At 42.0% G+C, this 12,451-nt stretch overlaps 1 protein-coding gene across 1 annotated transcript in view; it reads left to right on the top strand.

Moving 5' to 3' along the window:
* The first annotated feature begins 220 nt into the window (after nt 1-220).
* LOC121840868 (putative uncharacterized protein DDB_G0282133) overlaps nt 221-12,451 on the top strand; it is a 45,766-nt gene continuing 33,535 nt past the window's right edge. The window contains exons 1-2 of the mRNA XM_042306319.1: nt 221-513; nt 4,223-6,556. Coding sequence (XP_042162253.1) covers nt 221-513; nt 4,223-6,556 — 2,627 coding nt within the window. The remainder of the gene's footprint in view (nt 514-4,222; nt 6,557-12,451) is intronic.

Below are 12,451 nucleotides of genomic sequence, written 5' to 3' on the forward strand. Positions count from 1 at the left end.
GGCAATTTTTTGGAGTCTTTTAATGCCAAAATCAGTTATTTAAAATCTATTTTCAAATGTTCCGAGCTAGCCCTCCAGATGTCGTACGACAATGTCAGCTCCCGGCATCTGTGGTAGAACAGTCAGAAGCAGACTTGTTTTTTCCTGTACTCGTGCTCCTGTGTAGCACAGGGTTTTTGCCTTGGGGACTGAGATGTTAATCACCATAAAGCTGCCTATGATGACAGCTGGTGATGTTGAATGGGCCATTCTCTCAGGCAGCCTCACGGTCTGGTGTGGCTGGGAGCTCCGAGGATCTGAACCCAAGGTAGAAGCCACCGGAGAGGGAGATAGAGCCGAGGAGGAAGACGCAGGTACCTTCGGATCCGATCTTGATTGGGAAGCCACCAAAGTCGAAGGTGCCGGAACCTCTGGATCCAGGGCGGCAAAGCTGTTTCTGGTCTGTGTCACTTCCGGGCTCAACATCTCCATGGAGACCTCCGTTGCCAGAGGACGCCTTCTTCGACTTTCACGGCGAGTGACGTACCTCCATGGCTGGTTGGTTGGATCGAGATCAGCTCCGTACTCCAGGGAAGGTTGAAACCCCTTCGGGGATGGAACACTGCTGAGCACCGACCAGTCGGAGGTAGAGAGCCGATGCGGCGGAGACACTTCCACCAGTCCAGAGCGGAGTCCGGCTACTGGGGTGGAAGAAAAATAAAATGTAGGTGGGCGTGGATTCCCCAGTAGGTTATGTAGGTTTGTTACTTGCTTGCTAAGAGTATCTACTTCGCTCCTGTAGTCCTTCACAAGCATGCAGTTGCCACATTGAAAGTCAGAGTGGTCCTCATTGTCCCGGAACAAAGCAAAGTAAACACAGCACCTTCAGTGCTGGAAACGTTCAATAGCGACCTCTATTTGAGACAGCCGAGCCAGCTAGGCAAGCTGGGCTTTCGCGTCTCTCCCCCTGTACAGAATCTGGCAGGATCCCGGGACAGATAGCAGCTCTCACAGCAATTTAGCCCAACAGCAGGATTCTAAATAAAATAAAGTATATAAAAACACTGCCAGCTTTACTTCAGGTTTTAACGTTTGACAGGTTTCAGTTTTGGCATTCGACAGCGTTCAACAACAGCGCTTGGATATTGTGTGTTGCTTGATGAGGAACAACATTTATTTAATCCATTTAAGAATAAGGCTGTAATGTAACAAAATGTGGAAAAAGTCAAGGGGTGTGAATACTTTCCGTAGGCACAGTATCTACCTGTATAACTTGAAGCAGATTATAAATATGGGATTGGAAATGACCCTGAATATATCTTCTTACTTCTCGTGTTTTTCTTATTTCTTTCATTATTGTGTGTTTTTCTTCTACCTCATGTTATTTTTAGTGCTACATTGATATTGATAACTGCATTGTTGGATTTGAAGCTTGCAAGAAAGGCATTTCTCTGTATTTGTGCACATGACATTATAACTTGAAACTTGAAACTTATTTTAAAGTCTATGTCCCCCCCACCCTAACAAATATAGGTTAAGCTGTTATTGTGTTAGTTTCTACCACAGATCCTCTCTCCATTGCTGCCCACACCATTCACTCTGTGGTGAACTTCTGGTGCAGAGAGGCCTCTACAGACTCAGGGAACCCTTTACCTTAAAGTGGAAAGAAAGTGAGGGTTGGTCACACATGCAAACAGATTTGATTCTTTCTGTAGGGTTCCGTATCGCGTACCGTTGCAGGCCTATTCAGATATAACATTCCCTTTCATTGAAGTGAAACATAAGCCAGCCTGACACTATTGTCGACATGTTGTTATGGAAGTTAAAAACAACCCACTGCACTGATAATAAGGGTGCGAGATCATTTTGTCCATGGGGAGAAATACTTTAGGAGCTAGGCTAGTTCTAAAGCAACCATAAAAACATTTCCTAATTCAAAGCCTGGAGAAAGGAACGGCACTGTAGCTGTGGACAGCGAAGCCATTTGAGAAAGAAGAAAAAACATCTCAGAAAGCGCAGACAGAGCAGACGTTCTTCCCATTTCCCAGAGGACACAGTAACAAACACTGGCCCCGCTGAACCTTATATTGACATTATCTCATTATCAGCCCACTGCAGCCCCATTCTGCTCAGTCACCTCTGTCTACCGCGCGCCAATTAAAAATGATTGGCAATGGCAATGTCAAAACTTCACAGTGTTTGCATTCATTCAACATGGTCACGCACAAGCTGTTTGTGTTAACGTGCAACTCCATGCAAAAAAAAAAGATCCAATGTGGCGATGCACAACAACAGGTGTCGTAAAGGTAGTTCGGATGAAATAATGAGCACTGCTTGAAAACAACACATCATGAAGAATATATTAGCTGGATTTATCTCCTGTCTCTGTGTCCGAGGTTCCATTGCTACATAAGAAAATTGGTGTAAAAGTCCAAGACGATAAGTGACATTTTGAGGACAGGGGAAAAAACAGCAGTGTTGCCAAAACAAAATGCATTACTTGCAGGATGGGACTCTGTTGTCGTGTGAGACAGATTGTTATTACATTTTAGCATAGATTCGATAATGTTAGTCTTTCTCAGAGATCCTATGTTAAATAGAGCTTTGTCAGATAGAAGTAGGAACCAGACATACAATTATACATCAATTTGTCTCTTGTATCAGTAGATGATCTATTTGTTCTCCAGTTTCCCAGAGCCTCCAGACATTCTGTTCCTCCAAGACGAGCTGCTAATTAACTATTTAAATGACAAAATTGCTTTAATTAATGGAAGCTATTAAAGAGAGGAGAATGTAACCCAGCCTCATTAACTATTCATTTAACTATTCCTATTGTGACATGTCTGTAATTGACAGCGCATTAGTTTCAAATGCCTCTCAATATCAAATCTGACACTGAACTGTGTTCGCATATGAGCTTTTGGTTATAGAATAATTCGATGTCCTAATGCAAAGACCTGCCACATCCATCATGTCACACTGTCTGGCAAGATGAGGAGTACCAGAGTGTCTGGAACTTTGCTAATTAAATTGCCAAGAGTAAAGTGTGCCAATTATGTGGTGGGGAAAACTTTCAGCTCATAATCGATCTGATCCACCATTCATTAACCAGACCCAGCAATTAAGAAGTTGATAGTCCAGTCTCAGGATTATCCTTAATTGGCAATCAAAACGATCATCAATAGCAGCAATTTATCAAACCCTACTTTCACATATCAAAGCGTAGAAATATTCCATTCAATATTAAGATAATTGTGACTATGATAACCACGTGGCTTTGTGAATGATTACAAAGTGCTTCAGATTAAGTTTACATTACCTTGCTCCACGTGGAAGAAGACGAGTCTGCCCGGGGTTACTTTCAGGATGGACTCTTCATGGCCAATAAAGGATAGCGCACCACTCAGGTTGTCTGCCTACCCACCAGACTATTTTTTACCAGAGACAAGAGAAGGACAAATTAAACTTCAATCAACATGGATTATTTTTACCCCCTTTTTCGTAATATCCAATTGTTAGTAGTTACTGTCTCGTCTCATCGCCACAACTCCCATACGGGCTCGGGATAGACGAAGGTCGAGAGCCATGCGTCCTCCAAAACACAACTAAACCAAGCCGCACTGCTTCTTAACACAGTGTGCATCCAACCCGGAAGCCAGCTGCACCAATGTGTCAGAGGAAACACCGTACACCTAGCGACCTGGTCAGCATGCATTGTGCCCAGCCTGCCACAGGAGTCATTAGTGCATGATGAGACAAGGATATCCCTGCCGGCCAAACCCTCCCTAACCTGGACAACTGTACGTCGCTCCATGGACCTCCAGGTCGCGGCCGGCTGGGACAGAGTCTGGGCTCGAACCCAGTCTCTGGTGGCAAAGCTAGACCACTGCGCCACCCGGGAGGCCTCAACATGAACTTTTTAGATGAATTCAGTTTCATTATGGCATGAAAGAGGATAGGTTAGAGGAACAAGATCAAGGTGTATAACTTCGCAGTCAAACAGGTTGAAGAAACTTTTCTGTTTGGCTGGCATTTTTTGGACTGTCCATACAGTTTATGCATTTGAACAGTTGGGATAAAGAAAGTGAGCCAAACCCAACTGTCAAATTAAATAAATTAGTAAAGTAGAGTTCTCACACCAAATAATTTGCCAATACAATAAACAGCTACTTACTGATGATTGAAGAATCTCCTGCTCTGCCCTCCATTTTCTTTCTTATTCCTCCACATCAAACATTACCAGAATAGTCTACAGCAATGGCTCCAACAGTATCAACATTACCAGAACAGTCTACAGCAATGGCTCCAACTGTATCAACATTACCAGAACAGTCTACAACAACGGCTCCAACAGTATCAACATTACCAGAACAGTCTACAACAACGGCTCCAACTGTATCAACATTACCAGAACAGTCTACAACAACGGCTCCAACAGTATCAACATTACCAGAACAGTCTACAACAACGGCTCCAACAGTATCAACATTACCAGAACAGTCTACAACAACGGCTCCAACAGTATCAACATTACCAGAACAGTCTACAGCAACGGCTCCAACAGTATCAACATTACCAGAACAGTCTACAGCAACGGCTCCAACAGTATCAACATTACCAGAACAGTCTACAACAATGGCTCCAACAGTATCAACATTACCAAAACAGTCTACAACAACGGCTCCAACAGTATCAACATTACCAGAACAGTCTACAACAATGGCTCCAACAGTATCAACATTACCAGAACAGTCTACAACAACGGCTCCAACAGTATCAACATTACCAGAACAGTCTACAACAATGGCTCCAACAGTATCAACATTACCAGAACAGTCTACAACAACGGCTCCAACAGTATCAACATTACCAGAACAGTCTACAACAACGGCTCCAACAGTATCAACATTACCAGAACAGTCTACAACAACGGCTCCAACAGTATCAACATTACCAGAACAGTCTACAGCAATGGCTCCAACAGTATCAACATTACCAGAACAGTCTACAACAACGGCTCCAACTGTATCAACATTACCAGAACAGTCTACAGCAACGGCTCCAACAGTATCAACATTACCAGAACAGTCTACAACAATGGCTCCAACAGTATCAACATTACCAGAACAGTCTACAACAACGGCTCCAACAGTATCAACATTACCAGAACAGTCTACAACAATGGCTCCAACAGTATCAACATTACCAGAACAGTCTACAACAACGGCTCCAACAGTATCAACATTACCAGAACAGTCTACAACAACGGCTCCAACAGTATCAACATTACCAGAACAGTCTACAACAACGGCTCCAACAGTATCAACATTACCAGAACAGTCTACAGCAACGGCTCCAACAGTATCAGCATTACCAGAACAGTCTACAACAACGGCTCCAACAGTATCAACATTACCAGAACAGTCTACAACAACGGCTCCAACAGTATCAACATTACCAGAACAGTCTACAGCAACGGCTCCAACAGTATCAACATTACCAGAGCAGTCTACAGCAACGGCTCCAACAGTAGCAACATTACCAGAACAGTCTACAACAACGGCTCCAACAGTATCAACATTACCAGAACAGTCTACAACAACGGCTCCAACAGTATCAACATTACCAGAACAGTCTACAGCAACGGCTCCAACAGTATCAACATTACCAGAACAGTCTACAACAACGGTTCCAACAGTATCAACATTACCAGAACAGTCTACAGCAACGGCTCCAACAGTATCAACCTTACCAGAACAGTCTACAACAACGGCTCCAACAGTATCAACATTACCAGAACAGTCTACAGCAACGGCTCCAACAGTATCAACATTACCAGAACAGTCTACAACAACGGCTCCAACAGTATCAACATTACCAGAACAGTCTACAGCAATGGCCCCAACTGTTTCAACATTACCAGAACAGTCTACAGCAACGGCTCCAACAGTATCAACATTACCAGAACAGTCTACAACAACGGCTCCAACTGTTTCAACATTACCAGAACAGTCTACAACAACGGCTCCAACAGTATCAACATTACCAGAACAGTCTACAGCAATGGCCCCAACTGTTTCAACATTACCAGAACAGTCTACAACAACGGCTCCAACTGTTTCAACATTACCAGAACAGTCTACAACAACGGCTCCAACAGTATCAACATTACCAGAACAGTCTACAACAACGGCTCCAACTGTTTCAACATTACCAGAACAGTCTACAACAATGGCTCCAACAGTATCAACATTACCAGAACAGTCTACAGCAATGGCTCCAACAGTATCAACATTACCAGAACAGTCTACAACAACGGCTCCAACAGTATCAACATTACCAGAACAGTCTACAACAACGGCTCCAACAGTATCAACATTACCAGAACAGTCTACAACAACGGCTCCAACAGTATCAATATTACCAGAACAGTCTACAACAACGACTCCAACAGTATCAACATTACCAGAACAGTCTACAGCAACGGCTCCAACAGTATCAACATTATCAGAACAGTCTACAACAACGGCTCCAACAGTATCATGGCCCCTGCATGGAGAAAGAGTAATATGTTTAGGTGCTAATACAACACATAGTGTAAATCTATTTGTGGAAACCCTGTGGGGGAAAAAATGATCAACACAAAGAAAGAATGTGGTTGACACTATGGTACATTTTGTTAGCACCTCAATATCTCCAAACCTAATAATGTCCTTTCACAAGAAGATAAATAACATTGACTATTCTGGTTCTGTACAGACAGAGGGAACGGTAATACTTGTTTTTTCCAACAATTATGCTATGGAATTTCAGTTCTGACAAGAAAAATGTTTGCTATGAGTGAGCATTTCCATAAATACTGCCTTACCAAAACTGTAATTCAGAAAGCCTTTCTTTATAAGTCGTATCATCAACTGCCTACATACAAGGTCCTGTATCTTGCCTACTGTATGCATTCCTGCTGCATACCCAGAAATGTACTAAACCCATTTAGTGACAACAATAATACAAGCATACAAAAGAAGTGTACAAACGACACACTAGTAGACGGTTGACCTTTTGACCTTAAAATAAAATATTTTGTATTTTAAATTGCAAGGTGCATGAATGAACGCCATGTTTCCTGTGTAGCTTCAATGTGTTGTTTGTTCATGCACCTTGTAATGAAAAAGAACAACTAGATTGAAGTCAGTGTCGGTCGTTTTTACACACTTGTTTCAGATACCACACTGAATTAAAATATAAAAGCAACATGTAAAGTGTTGATCCCATGTTTCATGAGCTGAAATGGTTCCAGAAATTTTCAAAATGCAAAAAAAGCTGATTTCACTCAAATTTTGTGCACAAATGTATTGCCAAGATAATCTGTCCACCTGAAATGTGTGACATATCAAGAAGCTGATTAAACACCATAATCATTACACAGGTGCACCTTGTGCTGGGGACAATAAAAAGCCACTCTAAAATGTGCAGTTTTATCACACAACACAATGCCACAGTTGTCTTAAGTGTTGAGGGAGTTTGTAATTGGCATGCTGACTGTAGGAATTTCCACCAGAGCTGTTTCCAGACAATTTGAAATTAATGTTTTTCTCTCTACCCTAAGCCACTTCCAATGCAGCTGATGAAACTGTGGGTTTGCACAGCCAAAGATTTTCTGCACTGAGCTTCAGTGAAGCTCATCTGCATGCTGGTCATCCTCACCAAGGTCTTGACATGACTGCAGTTTGGTGTCGTAACCGACCAGTGGGCAAATGTTCACATTCGATAGCCACTGGCACGCTGGAGAAGAGTCCTTTTCACGGTTTCAACTGTACAGGGTAGATGGCATTGTGTGGGCGAGCCATTTGCTGATGTCAACGTTTTTAACAGAGTGCCCCATGGTGGTGGTGGGGTTATGGTCTGGGCAGGCATAAGCTACGTACAACGAACACAATTGCATTTTATCGATGGCAATTTGAATGCACAGAGATACCGTGATGAGATCCTGAGGCCCATTGTCGTGCCATTAATCTGGTGCCATTCATCCGCTGCCATCATCTCATTTCAGGATGATAATGCATGGCCCCAAGGATCTGTGCACAATTTCTGGAAGCTGAAAATGTCCTGCATACTCACCAGTGATGTCACCCATTGAGCATATTTGGGATGCTCTGGACCGACGTGTATGACAGCAAGTTCCAGTATCCGGCAACTTCGCACAGACTTGTTCTCAACTCACAGAACTTGATCTCAACTGGCCAACCTGGTTAAATAAAGGTGAAAATAAAAAAAACAGCCATTGAAGAGGAGTGGGACAACATTCCACAGGCCACAATCAACAGCCTGATCAACTCTATGCGAAGGAGATGTGTCGCGCTGCATGAGGCAAATGGTGGTCACACCAAATACTGACTGGTTTTCTGATCCACGCCTCTACTTTAAAACAGTTATCTGTGACCAACAAATGCAAATCTGTATTCCCAGTCATGTAAAATCCATAGATTAGGGCCTAATTCATTTTCTTATATGATCTGTAACTGTTATCCACCAGTCAGTGGAGAAGGTGGAAAGTTTTAAGTTCCTGGGCATGCACATCAATGACAAACTGAAATGGTCCACCCACACGGACACTGTAGTGAAGAAGGTGCAATAACGCCTCTTCAACCTCAGGAGGCTGAAGATATTTGGCTTGTCACCCAAAACACTGACAAACTCCTACAGATGCACAATCGAGAACATCCTGTCAGGCTGTATCACAGCCTGGTATGGCAACTGCACCTCCCTCAACCACAAGGCACTCCAGAGGGTGGTGTGGTCACAACGCATCACAACGCATCAACTACCTGCCGTCCAGGACACCTACAACACCTGATATCACAGGAAGGCCAAAAAGATAATCAAGGACAACAACCAGCTGAGCCACTGCCTGTTCACCCCGCTATCATCCAGAAGGCGAGGTCAGTACAGGTGCATCAAAGCTGGGACCGAGAGACTGAGAAACAGCTTCTATCTCATGGCCATCAGACTGTTAAACAGGAATCACTAACACAGAGCGGCTGCTGCCGACATTGAGACCCAATCACTGGACACTTTAATAAATGGATCACTAGTCACTTTAAACAATGCCACTTTAAATAATGCCACTTTAATCATGTTTACATATCTTACATTACTCATATCACATGTACTGCACCTTGCCTATGCCGCTCGGCCATCGTACATATTCTCCTTTACCACTTTAGATATGTGTGTATTAGGTAGTTGTTGGGAATTGTTAGATTACTTGTTAGATATGTGTGTATTAGGTAGTTGTTGGGAATTGTTAGATTACTTGTTAGATATGTGTGTATTAGGTAGTTATTGGGAATTGTTAGACTACTTGTTAGATATGTGTGTATTAGGTAGTTATTGGGAATTGTTAGACTACTTGTTAGATATGTGTGTATTAGGTAGTTATTGGGAATTGTTAGACTACTTGTTAGATATTGCTGCACTGTTGGAACTAGAAGCACAAGCATTTCGCTACACTCACATTAACATCTGCTCACCATGTGCATGTGACCAACAACATTTGAATAGATTTGATTTGATTTGATGTTGCGTTTATATTTTTGTTGTAATTGTAATTTCCTCTGGTTTTAACGATCCTATCACTCCTCTATCTTAGACATATAGGCTGTGAGACCTGGTTAGAACCTGTTCTCATTAATATTATTTTTCTCAGGAAGTGGAGCCAATTACCCCTTATCTCTTTTGTCTGTAAACAGCTCTTTGAGGAGACAAAGTATATAAAGAATGTTTGATTGTAAAATCCTTGAGACCCTGTCCGGTATATCCTGGAGATTATTCTTCAGATTCACCCTCAGAGTGATTTTTCTTGCAATTGCTCAAATAAACCTTTTACTGCTGATAAATGATTGGCATCAAGTCTACCGTCTATAACAATTGGCATATAAACTCAGCAAAAAAAAGAAAAGTCCCTTTTTCAGGACCCTGTCTTTCAAAGATAATTCGTAAAAATCCAAATAACTTCACAGATCTTCATTGTAAAGGGTTTAAACACTGTTTCCCATGCTTGTTCAATGAACCATAAACAGTTAATGAACATGCACCTGTGGAACGGTCGTTAAGACACTAACAGCTTACGGAATGTAGGCAATTAAGGTCACAGTTATGAAATATTAGGACACTAAAGAGGCCTTTCTACTGACTGAGGACTTGTAGGCCTGTTGCAAGGCAGGTCCTCACCAGACATCACTGGCAACAGCATCGCCTATGGGCACAAACCCACCGTCGCTGGACCAGACAGGACTGGGAAAAGTGCTCTTCACTGACGAGTTTGCTTGAAGGAGCTGGAGCAGTTTTGCCTTGAAGAATGGGCAAACAATCCCAGTAGCTATATGTGCCAAGCTTATAGAGACATACCCCAAGAGACTTGCAGCTGTAATTGCTGCAAAAGGTGGCTCTACAAAGTATTGACTTTGGGGGGTGAATAGTTATGCAGGCTCATGTATTCTGTTTTTTTTGGTCTTATTTCTTGTTTTTTTTCATAATAAAATAGGACAAGTGGCAAGTGGTGTGAATACTTTTGCAAGGCACTGTAGCACCATAAGGAAATGCTCTGACTTTGTTCGGTGTAGTTGACCCTGGCAAAACCAACACCTGCCACTACTTTAGGGTTTTCTCTTTCTTTGTTCCAATGAACCTAAAATAGTCCAGACAGACGGTATTGTACTTATGACATTGCAAATGTACGGGAAAGTGATATTGGTCAAGCGCGAAATAAAACAAATAACATCTAAAAATGTTAGGATCAAACAAATGTGAAGTGGGTTACAACCACTTTGAAAGGAATATTTGTTAGGACCAGTTGGGGGAGAATCACTTGTCAGTGTCCTGATGGCAGACATCAATCAAATGTGACAGGTGGCTGATTGCTCCATTATATCACTACTGATGGCTGGATCTGGCTCATCGGCTCAGGTGAAAACAACATCTTAGAAAGTGTTTGGTGGGCTCTATTCTCCAACTCCTGTAACTGAAGAGGAGTTCTGTGGTAAATCTTTAAATATATATAAACAATCTGATGGAGCATGCAGACACTGGGACCCTCAGGGAAGATTGATGTCTTCATCTGAAATGGTACTCTATGAATCAATACAACTTTTGAATCCCCACCAAGCCATTATTCTGGTTTTATTTGAGAATATATACAACTTGAATAATCTAATGTCTGGTGATCTTAGTAGTGAGACCTCCGTAATAAGTCTAACAATTTATACAAAATCAAAACTGATCCACATCAACTTCCAACAGGAGACATTGGTGTCTTTAGCCAACAAGGTCATAACATGACAGGGTTGAACATGATGACCTGTAAAAGAAAAGGAGGACAGTGCTATTCAACCATTCTAATTATTGTGATGAAGCAACAGTTAAGTGTAACGACAGCTTGTGGCACCATGATTTCCAGGGGCCGTGTAGCTAGCTGCCTAGCTAGCACACACGGTTCCTTGGAAGTTGTGGGAACATATTGTTTTAGTTTCCCATTGGGTCTGGGGATGGAGCCATACATTTCCTGACCAGTAAAACAGACGTTTTTGTTTTTCTTATGAAAGTGAAAGTTACATCTGTTCTGAAAACGTTTTACTATGGTTCCCTGAAAGTTACACCTGTTCTGAAAAGGTTTTGCTATGTTTCCCTGAAAGTTTTCCTGGGAAGTTTTATTATCGTTCTGAGAACAGAAATTAATGTTTATTTGAAGGTAATTAAATAATGTTCTGAGAACATGTTTCAGTAAGACTTTTAACAACACTGCCAGCTTAGTTTAACTGTTTTGAACTCCAAGCACAGATAAGACACATGAAAATTCATTTTCTTAGGCATTAATCATGCAAACCAATTTTTTTTTTTGTGGCATGGCATCAATGAGATTCAAACCTATGATCTTCTGTTCTCTAGCGATAGAATTAGTCCACTGCACCACAGGATGGAGCTAGCATGCCATGTTTTTTAACTCATACGAAGCTGTTCATTTTCGTCTATTCAAACAGACCCCATTTCAAAAGGAAACAAGCACTCATTAAGATCAGGTGTGGCCAATTAGTGGCCGCGGCCAACTCACCTGAACACACTTAACAAGACAGAGGATAGAGAGAGTTTTATTGATGCTGTGAACAGAATCTATATGTTTTTAAATAACATTCTAATCATGTTCTTTGAACATTACTAATATTTCCTTGTGGTTTTATGTAAAGTTTTCTTAAAGGTAGACTCAGCGATATGATGTAGATGCAGAAAGTAAACAGCATAGTGGGTAAATTGCAGCAACAACTAAGAGCGTTGAAGTGTGAGGCTCAACTTCTCCACTGTTTTTGTGCCAAAGCTACCACGCAGTGAACAGCGTGAAGCAAACCTGTGCACGTGTGCAGATACTGTGTGTGAATGGGTGAGAGAGAATTCTTGCATCTCGCTCGTCTCAATATCTGCG

The sequence above is a fragment of the Oncorhynchus tshawytscha genome, linkage group LG25, assembly GCF_018296145.1.
Source record: "Oncorhynchus tshawytscha isolate Ot180627B linkage group LG25, Otsh_v2.0, whole genome shotgun sequence".
NCBI classification, from domain to species: Eukaryota; Metazoa; Chordata; class Actinopteri; order Salmoniformes; family Salmonidae; genus Oncorhynchus; species Oncorhynchus tshawytscha.